This window comes from Alligator sinensis, unplaced genomic scaffold (genome assembly GCF_000455745.1).
Source record: "Alligator sinensis unplaced genomic scaffold, ASM45574v1 scaffold995_1, whole genome shotgun sequence".
Taxonomy (NCBI): Eukaryota; Metazoa; Chordata; order Crocodylia; family Alligatoridae; genus Alligator; species Alligator sinensis.
This window is the reverse complement of record NW_005842960.1, coordinates 112,877-130,245: the sequence shown is the minus strand read 5'-3', so window position 1 is coordinate 130,245 and position 17,369 is coordinate 112,877. Positions and strand designations below refer to the sequence as shown.

The 17,369-nt window shown below is 37.9% G+C and overlaps 1 protein-coding gene across 5 annotated transcripts; it reads left to right on the top strand.

Annotated features, from left to right (window-relative positions):
• The first annotated feature begins 223 nt into the window (after positions 1–223).
• On the top strand, positions 224–17,096 carry HACD1 (3-hydroxyacyl-CoA dehydratase 1). 5 transcript variants are annotated; one of them, XM_025192663.1, is made up of 8 exons: positions 224–3,432; positions 4,969–4,987; positions 5,076–5,158; positions 5,838–5,862; positions 7,089–7,192; positions 8,052–8,173; positions 10,642–10,820; positions 13,869–17,096. In XM_025192663.1, the coding sequence occupies exons 1-8, from the start codon at positions 3,337–3,339 to the stop codon at positions 13,949–13,951; spliced, it is 711 nt and encodes a 236-aa protein (XP_025048448.1). In that variant the 5' UTR covers positions 224–3,336; the 3' UTR covers positions 13,952–17,096. The 5 variants fall into 5 exon arrangements, with proteins under 5 accessions (XP_025048448.1, XP_014381580.1, XP_025048452.1 ...); XM_014526094.2 differs by having other exon boundaries at positions 5,070–5,158; XM_025192667.1 differs by lacking the exons at positions 5,838–5,862; positions 7,089–7,192.
• Positions 17,097–17,369: the final 273 nt, after the last annotated feature.

Below are 17,369 nucleotides of genomic sequence, written 5' to 3'. Positions count from 1 at the left end.
GCACCCCCGGCAGCAGCGAGGAGCGGGCCCCTCGCAGCTCCCCGACATCTGCCTCTGGCCCGCCAGCCTCGGCGTGGGTCACGGTTGGGGAGTTTTGGCACTCCGGCCAAAAACACTGCCGACCCCTGCCCTATAGACTTGATGCAGAGACATTATTGGGGGGAGGGAGGGAGCTTGCTTTTGTTATGCAGAAAGTCAGACCTGGGGGATGGTTATTTCTCTCCTTAATAACTAGACAAGGCTCTGGACCACATCCCTAGCTGTTCAAGTCAGCAGGCGCAGCTTTGGACCCCCGTTTGCACAGCAGCATCTGATTTACTGTGTTGACTTGCTATAATCTTTGCTGCCTGGCAATGTACGGGCCCTGCCACCTGAAATGAAAGCTGGCTCGAAACTGGCTTTCAAGTTGTTCCACTTTTTCAAGCACTAACTTTATAGTTGGTTGGTTCTTTTTGTGTAGCTGGATGGACATTTTTGTCATGCAGTAATTACTTTGCATGGGCGACTGGTCTAAATTTGTTGTGCAATTCACCAGTTAATTGCCTGATAATTACTTTGTATGTGGTGTCGGCCTACTTTTATTGTGCAGTTCACTGATGAATTGTTTAACATAGATAACGTGACAAGGGCTGTATGTTTGATAACTGAATTCCTCAGCCCTTGGTTTGTTGTGGGTTTACTCCTAAGTGCTGGGCTCCTGCCATAAATACTGAAGGGTCCTTGAACCATTTTAATTCTGTCATGTACTGAGTTCTCTCTCTGTCTCTCGTCAAAGTGGAAAGTAATTGAGGATAACTATAAGGACCTTGTTCCACCTTATGCTAAAAGCCACGCAAATGTTAATCTGGTTAGTGTTGTTCTGCTTAGTGGAGCAGCCGCATGTTAACATGAAAAACCATCTCTGACTATCCTTCACCTGCACAACTGTGACTTGTCACTAGGCTTGGTGAGCAGGGGCAGGACCAGGATCTGGGGGCAGAGAGCACAGCATCCCTTTAGCACCTGGCTGCTGCAGTGTCTCCCGTTGCTGCACGCACCAGCTCTGCTCCCACTGGTCAGAGCAAGTCCCTTTGAGCAGCGGTGGGAGGCACTGTCTACGCCCCGCCCTGCCCAATGCTGCTTAGACTGGCTTGCTCTACCTGGCAGGAACAGTGAGCCAATTCAAGCAATGGCTGGCTGCTGCTGTTGCTTGGACTGGCTTGCTCTGCCTGGCAGGAGCAGAGCTGGTTTGCATGGATGCAGGAGCACCGTAGCCATCAGGTGCTCTGGGGCTGCTATGCTTGCTTTGCCCAATGTGCCTGGGATGCAAGGTGCTGTGCCCGCCCCGCTGTGCCCCAGTGTCCCTGCTTGCCCTGACTCAGGACGGGCAACTGAGATGCTGGAGGACTTCAGTTTGGGTAGAACAGCTGTGGAGAGTGGCCACACCTTAATGGAATGGGAGCAAAATTAGGCAGATTAAAGATAAATTTTCCCTGGAGTGGTGTAATTGTTAAACTGAATAATGCGTGCTTTAAACCACTTACAAGATGTTAATATGCAGCCAATCCAGGTGTTAAGGGCTCCAGAAGCTGCCTAAAATTACTAGGTAACAAGTCCCTAATACTTACAGAATTGGGCTCCTTTATTTCTCCTGTATAGAGGGAAAATGAAGAGAAAAGAAATTATTTTGTAGTCTTTTCTAACAGATACAGGATAAAAAGAAAGATAAATGCTACACGAAATACACATACAACATACACGTGAGGCAGGTATGGCCAAATGTGTTCAGTTGACAGGGCAGTACCTTGTGATAATTAAATTATAGACAAAGTCTGGTTTATCAATAATCATACTAACCTTTTTTTTTTTATACAGGGTTACATTTTATATTTCCTGCTTGTAAAAAAGCTTTGGAGGAACATTCAGAGTAATAAATGACAATTACATACCCAATTCCTACTGATTAAGTCCCATCTGAAAATCTCTCCCATGGCCATTTACCACATAGAGTGTTTTCCTTTATATACTGATTATTTGTCTGATATTTAGTGAAAACAGACTGACTGCTATATGCTGTACAAGAGACCACCTGCACTGAAGGTCAAATAATTGATTTATGGAAATGCTTTTTTACATAATATGTTTAAGCAAAATACCTTGTTTAGTTCAGATCTAACATGATTTGCTCTGTGAAGGTTTTGCTGTCACCAACCATGCTGTCAGCCCCCTGCAAATCCTTTGTAACCTTTCTCTTATTACATAAAATAAAAAACAATTTAGAGTCTGAGACAACCTAACCCTGAAGAAGTAATGTATTGATGAAGTTCAAGTACTCCGCTGATTTCAAATTGGCAGGAGTCTACTTCAAACTTTGCACTCTAGAAAAATGCACTCTGATTTTACACTACCCATTTAAAAACCCAAATTATATCAGTAGATGTTTTAAAGTGGCAATTTGTGTTTATGCTCAGAAAGGAAGTGACATTTACTTTTTTACTCCAGCATTTTGAAATCTTGGCACTTAGGCTACATAGGGCTCACAGATACAGAATAAATAGAAAGGCAGAGACTGCACATCCCCAATGTATGGTGCAACTGAGGTCCATCTCAGCTTCGCATAACAGAAGGACAGCTTGGGGTGGGCAGCAGGAGGCCACTGAATCCAAACTAATCACTCAAACTCTATGCAAAGTACCCTACTCCAGGTATATCAGAAACTCAGCCACTATCCTAAGGTGTAACCAAGGTAGCTGCCATCAAGAGACTACAGAGGTGCCAGAGCCCCAGAAATTACATGATTGCCATAACTCTGTGTAGGTTACAAGGATTAGAGAATGCTCACTGAGATGTAATTCAGAAGGGGAAATATGAAATTAATAATATTGAATTGTTTATATAGTTGGTTGTACATTTTTTTTCTAATTGTTCTTGTGTTTATTGGAAGGAGTGCTCATAATGGAATGCCAATTTTAAATGTTACATCTACAAAGGTTAGAGAAATCAAAATCTCAGTCTCAATCTGTCATTCTGTCATTTTGAAAAACTTGACCTGAGGATCTAACACACTGATTTTGCAAATAGCACTGTATGCACAATCCCATTGTAAAGGACCCACTTTCACAAAGTTTCTGGCAGGAGTGAGGTGCAACCTTCAAAATGTAGATCATAGTGTTTATCTTTCACAATGTTTGAAGAAATCAGTACTTATTTCCAATCATTGTTTCCAGTTTCATGTAATGAGAGACCCCAAAATGATAGAAGTAAGAAAAATAATTAGAAATTTAAAATTATTTTTGAAGAAGTGCACATGTATCATTTTCTCTCTCTTTTACTAGGTGGTTGGTATTGGCTATTGCCATGGCACGGTTTTATATGCAGAAAGGAACACACAAAGGCTTATATAGAAGCATTCAAAAGACACTTAAATTTTTCCAGACATTTGCTTTACTTGAGGTAAATTTTTAAATGCTACTGTTTGCTTGACTTGATTTTACTGTAGGAAAAAATATCATTAACCTGCATTTAAACTTGAAAAGTTGGATCAGAATTTCCAGTTTTTCTAACCTTATTTTAAGGATTTTTTTGGCAAAAGTGAATTGATACATATTTTCTACTTTATAGGTTAGTAAAATATTTGCCTAGGATACTATTTCTTATGTTTGTTTAAAAAATGCACAAAACTTTCTTGTTTTTCATGTGATAATATTTTATATTTCTAATAATTCTACTTAAACCCCCTCAAACCTAGTGGAATGCGTAAGAACATAAGAAGTGCAATACTGGGTCAGCCCATAAAGTCCCAGGACCACCTGGTCAACCTCCTCTTGACCCTAACCAAGCTAGCGGTCTATTTCACGAGGAAGGAGACTCTGGTCAGGAGGATACCCAACGACTGCAGGGACACTTTTCTGTCCCTTGGCTGTTCACATCTTCAGACAGGGTTTTACTGGGCAGTGTCCACTGGCTCCTTGGACTCATTTGAGGGCCAGTGGGTACTCTCTGGTATATATTTTCTTATTCTAAAGTCATTCTATTTCCAAGAGACAGAAAAATTGTAAGTGAATCTGTTTTATATATATGGCTAATGGAAACATCTTTTAAAATTAATAAAGAGATTTATGTATCCAAAATGGTTTGGCCCAAATTCCACTTCATCGTTAAATGGTAAGTGGCATTTACATGGCTAACTTAGCTGCATAGGTGGCATTTTAGACTACTAATGGATTTTTGATCCTCTTCCAGCCTGAAAAGGCATTTGACTTTCTACAAGTCCTAAAGAGAGGAGGAGGAGGAGGCTCCTACCTTTCAATCTGCTGGGTAGGGCACTTGCCTTGGCATTGCTCAGACATGGCATAGGTCACTCTCTAGCCCTTCTCTTCAATTTGGCCCATTGGGCAGCTATGAGTGGAAGATACACGAAGCTAGAAACACAGCAACACAAAGGGAGTGTGGCTCAGTGAAATGACAGTGGGCCTGGAAGAGTAGGGCCCTGGATTCTGGTGGCTGCTCTTGCCCTAGACAGTGTTTTGGCATTTTGCACTTAATGGTCATTGGATAAAACGGATAAATCGCAATGGGCTAGTTTTTGCTCTGCTGTGGTGTGTAACAATGGGAGCCACTGGATTTGGATCTCTCATAAATTCTGACCAGGATATGATATTGTATGTGGAACTGAGGAGTAATTCTGCTGAAATTGGAGAATAAACTGTAAGTCTATGAAAAGCAGCCTTATTATATGAAAGTGCGTTTATTATATGAAAGTACAACAAATAAGTTGCTCCTGATTTAGTTTTAACACAAATCAAAGGCTTGATTGTATGAGAAGCGAATACAATAATTCAGGACACTTAGCTCTTTTTAGGAATGGGCCCCAAGGTATTAACTTTAACCAAGCTTAGATTTATGTTAACAGCAGTGATGCCTGTATTTGCAAATAGTAAACTAGTCTTGGATCAGGAATTTTTAATGTGTACTTATTTTTATTTGCAGGTAGTCCACTGTGCAGTTGGTGAGTCTTTTGTTTTAATATCTTACATGACTGATGGAAACGATGAATTATGAGACAGAGATGACATATTTCTCTTTTTAAGGAATAGTTCGCACCTCTGTGCTTGTGACTGGGGTCCAAGTGAGTTCAAGAATCTTCATGGTGTGGTTTATTACACATAGCATAAAACAGGTATGTTTATCAGTGCAGGGTTTTTTTCTCTTTACAGGAAAGGCCTCTATATAAATATAGTGCTTGTTTTAGTAGGAGGAATTATTTCACAAGTAATAAGGTCTGGTAAGTTCTTCTAGCAGGCAGCTGTCATGCATTTCTGAATTTTTAGAATGGAGCCTATAGTTTGTATGTAATTTGCCTTATATGCAGGGAACTGGGGCTTGAAAATAGTTGTGCAACTCCAGAGGCATTTGAGTTGGATTGGATTGGTGCCAGATTTGGTCTGTCTGTCAAGCACGATCAAAGACTAGAGCTCTTCTGTTCATCACCAAATGTACCATTCTGTCATCGATTCCACTTTGAAGAGGAAATTAAAATTAGCATATGTTGAACAGACTGAGTGGAAATGATTTTGAAACTGAATGTATCTACAGTTTATATAAAAGCCTTCTCAAGACCATTAAATTAATACAATATTAAAATTATATATTGTGCACAGTATGCTACTGAGACTTAAAAAAAACCAGAAAAAATATGATGATTCCACTAGACCCTCCAGGTTATATTTATTTGTTTGACTTTAGGTGACAGCATAGGTCCTATTGGTTTGTTAGCAACAGGAGAAATGAGTTGAGGATTTACAAACAGTATATTAGAACTTACAGTCTAGTTTCTCTGAGTTGTGTTTTTTTTGCAGGGCATGAAATTCCTATGTACTAAATGTAAGTATTGAGTAACACATCCCCAAACGTGGGTCTGTGCTCCTGTGTGTGACTTGAGTCAGAACTTTCCTAGCTCAAAGTACTGAGCCATTAAACTGTCTCACCAGCAGGTGGCACATGCCTGTCTGCTGAAGAGGTGTAATAGCCAGTAACTGCCTCAATTTCCTAAGTGTTTTACTTCTAGAACAAAAAAGAAAACCAAATTTCCTAATCCCCAACAGTTAGTAGTTCATGGTTACACTGAGTACATCCAAGTAGGGCACATCTCTGTTTCTTGTCATTCATTCTGCTTTTATTTGAAATTTATTAAACTTTAAGAGTATCCATTCAGTTCTCTGTTTCTCTCATTTCCAGTAAGTCAAGCTGTGTCCAAGGAAATCATATCTTAATGTTTGTCCGAGTGCATTTCCCACTGTTATTTCTTAGCATGCTTTAATGTTCAGGGTCATGTTGAGGTGACTAGAGACATGTCAGTGATGATAGCCAGCTTTAGGCTTTAGTACTTGACTGGCAGATTTGTAAGGCAACCACATGGAATTCTCTACATACTTAATTCAAAACATTTTCACTTCAATTTAGTTTTGTAACATGAATCCAGATATGGACTATCAGAGCAGGCCTATCTATCTGCTTCAGGTTGAAAGCAATTTAATTCTTTTCTTCTCCTCCATTCTGTATATATTCAATGTTTTTGTACTTTGGTTTGGGTTTTTTGGGTTTTTTTGCTTTTGTGGCTGTTGTGAGATGTAACAGTGTCATCTCATTTACAAAAAAAAAATCTTTTTTCAGTCTTACACATCTAGGGTCTGATTTTCTGCGATGATGAACATTTGCATCGCTTCTTTACTTCAGACAGAGTTACAAGCAGAGCTGTCCCTTGTGGGGAGCAAGGGGGCAAATCGGGGTGACCACCCCAGGCCCCACACTTTGTGGGGCCCTGTGGACAGTGCCATACAGGCCCTGAGGGTGCCACCCCTCTGCCCGGCCGCTTGCCACCCCCCCTTGCTCCGTGCTCCAGCCGCTTGTCACTCCTGCTTCTCCCCACTTCCCCTGCACACGCTGATATGCCCCGGGCCCTGCACACCCCTAGAGTCAGCTCTGGTTATGAGTGTTCAACATCTTTGAAAAGCTATAAACCTTTGTCACCTTCTTGCAATTTGTTGTAAACAATGTTTCCCTTTTCTGTGTTTTTAACAACATTTGTGTTACTTTATTTTATTTCACAGACATCCCTGGAGCTTTTCAGCCTTCAGGCATGGAAGTCTATTACAAAATTCCTTCCCTTTTAAAGAAAGGAAAATTACTTGCGTGTAATTCTTCTTCTCAGAAGGTAGTATTTATAATAGATCCCCAACCACCTTCTTTAGAGAGTTGGGGACTTTTTTGTTTGTTTCAATTAAAATGAAAAGGCTCTAATGTTCTAGAGCAGCAGGTAGATACACTACCTACTGATGAGGCAGTTTAATGACTCAGAAATTTAATCTTTATAACACTGCAAATCAGTAGATACAGCCACAGCTCCTGTTCTTCCCACTACTTCTCAGCCTTTGATCCAACTTCTAGTTGCCTTATCGTTTTGTCACTACCTGAAAGCAACAAGGAGATCACCCTGATCTCCTCCTTCAAGGTTTCACTTTGTTACCTAGGAATTCCATGAAACAAAATGGAATTGTCTAGTATATGAGAAAGATTTGCATGAGAGAGGGAAGAGAAAGCCACAACAGACTATGGCCTAGGTAAAAATAAGAGGCAAGGCAAGAAGCCAGTGGGTACTGAGATGTAAAGCCAGACTAGTCCAATTTTAAAAATGGAAAGAAAACATTGTATATCATTTTTTGAGAATAAATGCAAACAAATGGACCAATAATAATAATAAAAAGGAGAGGGAGAAAAAATTAAAGGTGCAGATGTAGGATAAGGAAAAGAAAGCGTGCACTAGATAAATGGAAATATTTTGATATATTTGAAATTGTTGAAGTCACCCTTTACATATCAGCTAGTTTCCAGGATGGTGGTGAATATAATTGAAAATTTAATTTGGTGATGATTTTAAAATAATTTTTACACTAGTTTTCTTCTTTTCAAAATGTAAATTGTATTCCAAATGTCTTAAGCAAAAGTCTATTGCAAATTGCACAGAAAAAGAAATCTAAAGGTGAAGAAACTGTTGGTTCTTTATACTTCTGCAGATCCAGAATGAGGAGAGCGTTATTCTTTTTCTGGTCGTTTGGACTGTGACAGAGATTACTCGATATTCCTTCTACACATTCAGCCTGCTCAACCATTTGCCATACTTCATTAAATGGGCCAGGTGGAGATGTCTTGCAGTTTAGTTCCTCATAGTTCTGTGCATGTTAATTTAATGCATGCTGAGCTAACACACAGGAGAACAGATTTGTGAGCTTTGGCTATGTCTGTAGAGTGTCGTTGGTTGCTTTATGTATTTAGGAATATTGTGATTTGGTTTAAAATATAAAAGAGTTTTTTCTTCGGATGTTTGAATGTGATTTGTGCTTCGACTTTTATGTTTTATGGTTCAGTAACTATTTCCATTTACTCTGACCTCTTTTCCTGTGCATTTGGGATCATCTTTTATTTTAATTAAGTTTAAGTTGCATTTTGAATACAAGAGTAAATGATCTTTAAAAATCATAGAAAGAAAATGTCTGTTTAGTAAGGAAGAAAAAGTCTATTTAGTAAGGAAGAAAATCCTGTTGTTGCCTTTAGTGGCCCAAGTCATGGAGATTTATCCATGTGTACTGTGAGTGTTGGCTACAATGCGAGTACTTGCTGTACATAAAATTAAGCATGTGCATGAGACTTTGCAGGACTGGGACCTATTGAATTGCAGTATGTTATGGGCTCTCAGCACTATGATATTACCCTTACTCTTTAATCAAATTACAGTTTTATTGGAGATTTGCAGAAGCCTTAATTGACATTTTGATTAGTTTAGTCAAAATAAGAACGCGTTCTTTACAGAACAGGCATAGCGTGAGATAATAAAACTCGAGATGCGTTGCTATATCCAAAATAGATTACTTAGGTTGGGCATTCATCATGAAACTTAATTAGATTAATTCCATCTTCGATAGTTATTATTTGAAAGATACAGTCAAAACAGGCTCATATTGTGAAGGCAGATTATTTTGCATTCATTTGTTTAAAAGGGTGTTTTGTTTATTTTGCTTTATTTTTGTTTTGTAGACAACACAGTTCTGATGCTTCTAATGCACTTCTTTGATGTGGCTGATATTTATGTCCATTATAATACATTGTCTTTCTGCTCATACCGTATGTGGTAGGTTTTGGCATGTTTAAGCACTAAATGGTGAACTTAAAAAATAATCAGTTAAAGATCTCCTATCATTAACTGAATATTTATTAATGCTAAAATATAGAAACGTGAAAAACATCAAACTATCAGAAACTCTTAGTAGTGCCAACCTAAGACATCTTAAATGGGAGGAAAAAAACCTCTACAGGTTATAAGGCAGTAGGAAAATGAGTTATTCTGACCACAGCACTTTATCTATGAGTGAAATACACTGCACTATAAGGTATTTGAAAATTTGCTGTTTTGCACTTATTTCTCCAAGACCTGACATTGGGATTTGTGAGCACAAATGCTCTGCCTTATGTGGAGCTGAACCTTAGTTTGCCATTGGTGAACGTGTTCCTTTTTTTCCTTTTCAATCCATATACATATCTATTAACATACATACACACACCATAATAAAGTGTCATTAATGCTTTGGGATCACTAACTTTCTTTTTTATTACAAACACTTTGCCTGTCCATGTTAAATCTACATAAGCTTTAGTTCAAAACTCCTTATGTGTAGTTTGTTTCTATTCTGCATACAGACAAGCTCTGTGTTGGTTTCTAACTTAATCTGTTCCAGCTGACCTATGAGCTCCTCAAGTCCAGAGGTTCCTAAGAGGGTTTCAGGTTCAGTTGCTGCCATTTTATAACTCCTCTGTTTTGGTCATGGAATGCACATTCTCCATGTCTTTCAGACCTTGTGAAGCATGTTGCATTGCTTTCTGCAGGGTTAACTTAAGAAACCAGTTCTTTATGAATGATTGCACCTTGCATGATAACTCTTCAAAATACTGTAGATTCAGGTTTTTTTTCTAATCTGTATGTGGTAAATGTTATTTAATGCAGTTACTAACTTTAACAGGATGCCTTTATTTTATTATTTATTTAGAAATTGATTTGCTTGTTCCCAAATGGAATGTTTGCACTCAGATATTTTTTCATTGATGTTAACGGTAGATACAGTACTTGTTTACATTCCCCATATGGCAAAGGAAGGAACAAGCCACTGAGGTTTTTAAAGATTTCCTTAACTTCAATGTGTTTATAACAGGGATAGGACATGCATGGGTTGTGGCAAAGATATGTATTCATACTTACTGTTAATCCAAGCCTGCTCTCAGACTAGACAACAGCAAAAAGAGCAGGCTCCAAAAATCAATCAAAAGATTATTAGACCTTACAAATCTGTTCTATAATTTTGAATGTTTAACCTTAACATTAGAATAACTTCAGGACATTTGACAGTTCTCTAGTCTAAAGGTGAGGGCTATACTGTTGTAGCGCTGCTCAGGTCAAGTAAACCTCTGCTGATTTGTACCAGCTGAATATCTGCCTGGCACATGTTTTTTTGGTACAGGAAACTACTGTTGTTCAGTGCTGTGCCACTAATACTCACAAGAAGAAATTTTAATCTTCCAGTACTTCTTGCAAGAATTTTTTTTTTTTTTCTGTAGATACAATTTTTTTATCATCTTGTATCCTGTTGGAGTTGCTGGTGAACTGCTAACTATTTATGCTGCCTTACCATATGTGAAGAAAACAGGCATGTTTTCACTGAGACTTCCCAACAAGTATAATGTCTCTTTTGACTACTACTACTTCCTTATTATTATCATGCTCTCCTATATACCATGTAAGTATTATCCAATAATATTGCTAACTCAGTAGTGAATTTTAGGCAGAGACGGGATAAAATTTTCTGTACCAGTGTCTTCCTCAGGCTGAACAGATTTGGAAACTTTTAATGAAAATAGCGTAATTTTTTCCCAACAAAGTTAAGGAAAAACATATTTTTGCCCACATAAAAAAAACAATCCTATCACCTGGGGGTACGCACAGACAGGCAAGGATGGAGTGCTGCTGCCTCCCAGGAGCAGGGCCAGGGCGGGGTAAGGGCAGTGACGCCCCTCTGCAGCATGGGAAGCTTGCATGCAGTGTCTGCCACCTCCACACACCAGCCCAGTGAGCTTCCCTGCCCCGTCCCAGCCCTGCTTCTGGGAGGTGGTGGTGCTCCGTTCCTCCCTGCCTGTCTTGGTGGCTGGCTGCCAGGAAAACTAAAAAAGGTTGAAAACCTCTGTTTTAGAGCAAAGACTTGAAATTTGACCTTAGTTTGTAGCAGGCAAATTGGTTAAAATCAAAATTAAAAGCAGAATAACTAAATACTTAGAGGATCATGATGTAATAGGATTGTACTAAGGAATTCGGCAAAGGCAAATAAGCTCACTAATCCTGGGCTCCTTTGAATGCGTTGGGAAAATTTGTTGTTAAAGGAGAACTGACACAATGTATGCAGGTTTCCAAAAGGCCTTTACCTCTCACCCTGTGAGTGCGTAACTTCTGTAGTAGCTTCTTGTGTAGGAATTTGGCAGATTCTCACAGGAAGAGAGGTTGAAAAGACTGAGATTATTTACTTTAGAAATGGAATGAATAAGAAGGCACAAGATAAACACACATAAAAATGACTGTTATAGAAGAGATAAATAGGGAGCTTCTGCTCTCCCTGTTTCATAATATAAGAACAAGGGGGCATTCAAAGAATTAAATGATAGCAAGCTCAAAATTGATAAAGGAAAATACTCCTTTCCACAACATGCAATTAAACTGTGGGGCTGACTTCTACAGGAAGTTATTGAGGCCAAGAAATTAACAAGATTCAAAAATAGATTGCATAATTAGATATTTGTAGAGAATAATTAGAGGTATTGTAATAGATTATAACAACAAATCTGGAAAGGATTAAGCCTCATCCTTTAGAGTTCAAGACAGTCTTTAACTATTAAAGGTGAGGATCAGACTGTAGGCAGGGCACAAATTATCTCACATCTGACCACTGAAGGGCTCTTGAACCTTCTTCTGAATGTATTTGTACCAGCTACTATCAGAGAGAGAACTTGGGTCTGATCCAGGATGCTGATTGCTATGTTCCTACGTGCTGCAGTTTTTCTTAGTGACTAGTCTGCAGAGGATAAGAGGCTTTTACTGCTATCAGTTGCACCATTAGCTCAAGTGACAGAAGTCTGGGCCTTGCCTCATGCTGACTCCTCATGTAGGGGTTAGTGTGATCCCAGGATGGGATTTCAGGCGGTGGGGGGGAGGTCTGTTTACTTAAAAATGAAAAAACTGCAAAAATAAGTTACATTAATAACATTATAGTCACAAAATTGGTCCCTTTGGTATATAATTTGTATAATGCAGGGGGTTGTTTTTTTCAAAAGACCCTTGATGATAGGCTCATTAATCACTGATGGTTTTTTTTAAATTTCCCCCATAGTCCTTAACTGCATGCTATTTTTTCCCTCATGGCTTTGGGTGGACTGTCCTCCTGAATGAATCAGGGTTGTGTAGTAAAGGAATATGTTGTCTTTCAGGGCAAGCCTACAAAGATTTTTCCTGATCCCAGTTCTGCTGCAGATAAAATAAGCCCCTACCCAGTTGTTCCAAGCCTCTTATGTCTGCAGCAGACCCAGGGTCATGAAAAAGGCCATATAAACATGTCCTGAAACTTACTTCAGTCTATTTCAGAAGTTGGAAAGTGGGTAGTAACTGAAACAGGGCACTTCAAGAAGAGGAAAGATTGTCTTGAGCTTAAAGTAGTTGGATGGTATCCTAGAGAATGGGATTTGTTTCCTGCCTTTGCCATAGAGTTCATATATGATGCTGGGCAGGTCACTAAACCTGGCTTTTTTGTAGGTGTCATCTCATTTTCTGGGTGCTACCTGAGAAACCAACAGCCTGATATACAAAAATGAGGAACACTCATAACTGCAACTAAAGTGAAGAGTTGTCCATTGAACATGAACATGAAAAAAACAGCCATGAAGGGTAGATCTACCTGGTCACACAACTACTCTAGGGAGCACTATAATGAGACATAGCATGCCTACTCCACGCATACTACACCCTAGAATTGATGTAGCGTGTGGCTGTGTGCATATGTCAGTAAGATCTCTGTTTCAGGATTCCTTATTGGTGTGCAGAAAGTATTACATTCAGGGCAGCTATGTTACATCCATTAAGGGTGTAGCATGCAGAGCTGGCAAACCAGGTGGTACCAGCATAGCCCTTTGATAGTAAAAGGAAAGACACTCTGAAAAATTCATAGGCACTTATGTCACTGTTGGCCTTAATCTTTCTATGCTGAATTTCTTGGTTCCCTTTAGTAAAACAGGAATAGTAACATAAAATCAGTTTGCCTGACATGGATGTTGTGAAGATAATTCATTAATGTTTGTGAAGTTCTCAGACTGCAGTGATAAATGCCACAGAGAACCTCAAAGGGCTGTCAAAATGGGAGAGTACCACAATCATTCCTGTAGGGCCAAAAGGGAGTAATTTTGCATTTTCGTCTCAGCACTGATTCATATAGGCTTTCCTTGGCCCAAATCCTGAAATACATGGAACTCTCCACAGGGCCATACAGACTGCTGAAAAAATAATTCAGCCCCATTTCCACAAAGGATAGGGAGGTCCACATAGAGACACATGTGCATCCTAACGTATCTGTAGTTGGTGATAATTTGCCATAAGCAACCTGCTATTATATGCTATACCTGGCTGTAGGGTTGTGTCCCATAAGCTTTTCTCAGGGTAATTTTCTACAGTTAGAAATATATTTCTTTGTCATGTGGTTTGTTATTTCCCCCCACCTTCCTAATTTGTTATCTTTTATTTTTTGATCAAGTGTTTCCACAACTGTACTTGCATATGTTGCGACAGAGAAGAAAGGTGCTTCATGGAGAAGTGATTATAGAAAAGGACGATTAAACCAACCTTTTTAACTACGGTGCTTTTTAAAGAATATCAAGGATTAAAAACAAAAAACTTCATGTGATCTTTTTGAGTCCACATTTTAAATCATGGAACAAGAATAAATAGCTGTTCACGAAATACCATGGATTGTATTATTTTGTAAAAATTAATATATCTTCAGACTGTGTTTCGTCCTTGGTTTCACCTTTTGGTTCTTTTCGTCTCTTCATGTCTTCAGACAAACTGTTTTCTTCCCTATTTTTTATATAAGGACATTAATAAATAGTCAGCAGATTGAATATTTGCTGAATTGCTTTCTATTAAGAAACTTTTTGTAGTTAGTTGGAATAAAAAAGGTTTGATGAGCTATATTGTTGAGTATTCTAGGAAATATTCATAAATCAGGTTATTTTTTTTCATAGGATAGGTGGCTTGCATAGGATAGGTGAAATTGTATCCTTCATTATTTTAAAAATGAAAATGACCTCATTTTTGCCAATATTCACAAATGATAATTTAGTGTATCATAAGTCTTATGAGAAAACACTGCTAAAAGTAGTCATTTTATACCAAAGATGAGATATAATTACTAAGCATCTAATTCTGCCACCCTTTCTCACATTATGTAGTACTTCTTTTTTTAACTGTCCTGTAATAATTGCCAAACTGCTATAGAGCATCAGTATGGATATTAGAATCAGACCTTTCAATAGGCCTGATCCTAAAGTTGGATTCTGCATGTGTGCAGTTGCCTATGTTACCAAATTCAGTTGTGGAGCCAGGGCTGTACAGTGCTACAGTCTTTTAATAGTAGGTTTTTATCTTTGAAGAATCATAGACTAATTTTAAAGCAGTCAACCATTTGGTGCCCATGCAAATGTAGGGCTGCATACTTTTAATATGGAGTTGTCAAAGATAATTAAAAATAGTAGATGGTATTTAATGGGCAAAAAGAAAAATGATATGGAGGAGTGATATAGATGTACCTACATTTTGCCCATTAAAGGGCCTGTTTTGGGGGTTTTATTTATATTTTTGTTTGTTCTGTTCTGCGAACTGAAACTGCTTATAAGTCTGTTCTGTATTCTAGGTTTAGAGTAAAAAAGGGAAAGTAAATGTGGACCTACATGCAAAAACTAGTGATGACAAAATCCTTTATTTATTTTGATTAATCAAATGGGATAAAAATAGAAGTTATTTTTTTTTAAAGTTGATGTGTAAATTATATTTTGAATCATCCCATTATGCAATTATAATTGCTCCTTCAATAAATTGTTTCATCCTCTTCATAATGTAATCAGCAAACAGTTTTGGATCTGGTCCTGTTTAACATCTTTAATAAGCTATAAAAAGGTTTGAACAACACATTAATGATGATCATGGATCATATGAAAGGGGATGAACACCATCATGGACATAAAGATAATACAAAGAAGCCTATAAATGTTTGAAATGTGGTCAAAAATTTAAAACAAGATTCAACTTGGAAGGTGTGTAGGGGGACGTGGGGGAAGCAAGTTGTTATAAATAAAGAAATTTAGATATTCAATAAGATGGAGAAATTTGGAAAGCAAAAATATTGGAAGAACACTAAGCAGACAGCAAATTAGATACTTATTCACAACATGATGTGGCACCAAAAAAAAGACAAGTTCAAGGTTAGGTGTATTTGCTGAAGTGTCACATCAAACAGGGAACTGAGTGACTGCTAAAATCCCACCTAGAATATTCTTCTAAATTCTGCATGTCTCACGAGCAAAGTGCAGAGGATTGTTGGGTGGAGCAGATACCAGCAACACAAATAAATTTAATGCTCAGGAATAAGAAATAGGAAGGATTGACTTAAAGGCTTTAAATATGCATGGCTTGGTTCTGTGAGAACTATTTGAGGAGGAGGAATTATTGTAATGAAAGAAGTAGGTGTAACTGAGAGTCATATAGAATAAGAAAAGAAACATACAGAGTGAGTACCAGGTCAGGTGTTGACCATCAGCTCAATCGGGCTATGAAGTAATACTACAAGCCAAGTCATGACAGCTCCATTTCACAGGACATTTAAAGATAGATTTGATTGGATACTAGAAGATGTTTAGGTTGCCTAGTTCAACCTGCAACCTCAAAGGTGGTCTCCATTTTTAATTTCTATGATGCTTTGATAACATACCTGTACTTTTAAAAAGACTGGAAACATCTTCCTTATACATCTAAGGTTTGAATGAAGAAATTTATTACATCCCCAGCACAAGTTTCCAATTTTATGCCTTAGGCTTGTCATAGTTATCTGTTACATGCAAACTACCTTCCTTTTAAATGACTGGTGTACAGTGGACGTGACATGAAATCCTAGTATTTTTTTGTTTCAAAGTGGTATATTCTTCACTTTTTTTAAGCAACATATTAATTCAAGGTGCTCTAAGTTAAGTTATTAAAGTACTTGTTTAATTCATATGCAGCTGAAATTGTTTAATGTATTAAATATACATCATACTTACAGTCTTGATTCACAAAATATTTACACATTCAATACCTGTTTGGGCTAAAGGTTTTATCTGTTAAGTGGCTTTTTTCATATTTTAAGCAATGGATGCAATTGTTCATATAAACTTCTCAGTTTGCATATTGTTCCATATGGAGCATCCAGGCAGCTTTTAACTACGTATTTCTTAATTAGTAAGTAAAAATATTTTATGGAATATGAAAGAATAAGATCAGGTTTTGTTTAATGATAGTTTAGTCTCTTCTCATTGTGGTGTCAGCTCACTGAAGCCTATGACTATCTATTTGTATGAAATGTACTGAATATTCCAAAGGCCTGATCCTGCAACACTTACTCATGTGAGCTTGTCCCAAGGAGACTATTCCTATGAGTACAAGTTGAAGGGCTGACCTCAACCACTGTATTATTTATGTTGTATTTGTATTGTGTTCAGTTTGAGGATATCATGCAAGGTACATAAAACTACTGTAGGCATTTTGATACTCTTTTGTACTGCAACACAAATTAATACAATGCCGTGTATTGCAATCGTGATTTCTGGTTTGCATAAAAACAACAATGTGCTTAGTCCTGAATAATAATAATACACAAACAAGAAAAGCCATAAAGTGATTTACAATAGCAGTAAAATCTTACTGAACTGCATTTCAATAAACTGTGAATTCTTGCTGAAAATGACTACTTGGGTCTGAATTTACTGATTCACAGAGCAGGGAGACTTTGGTGAAGACTAGTATGGATAATGGCATCCTCCCTACAAAAATATTTTGAATGTTTTATCTTATTTGATAATAATCTTCAAATATCTGAAGAACATTACAAAGAGGTTGGAGATGGGCTTTTCTCTGTGGCTGAAGGGGACAGGACTAGAAGTTGTTGTTACTTTAAATTGCCAATTGCTTAAATCAAGAGCGAGACCTTATAAAGGGGGATAAG

Coding starts and splice junctions, on each gene's coding strand:
- HACD1 (XM_014526094.2), top strand. CDS start 3,337: ATGGCACGGTTTTATATGCAGAAAGGAACACACAAAGGCTTATATAGA. Junction 7,193..8,051: donor GTAATTCTTCTTCTCAGAAG/GTAGTATTTATA, acceptor ATACTTCTGCAG/ATCCAGAATGAGGAGAGCGT. Junction 8,174..10,641: donor TACTTCATTAAATGGGCCAG/GTGGAGATGTCT, acceptor TTTTTTCTGTAG/ATACAATTTTTTTATCATCT.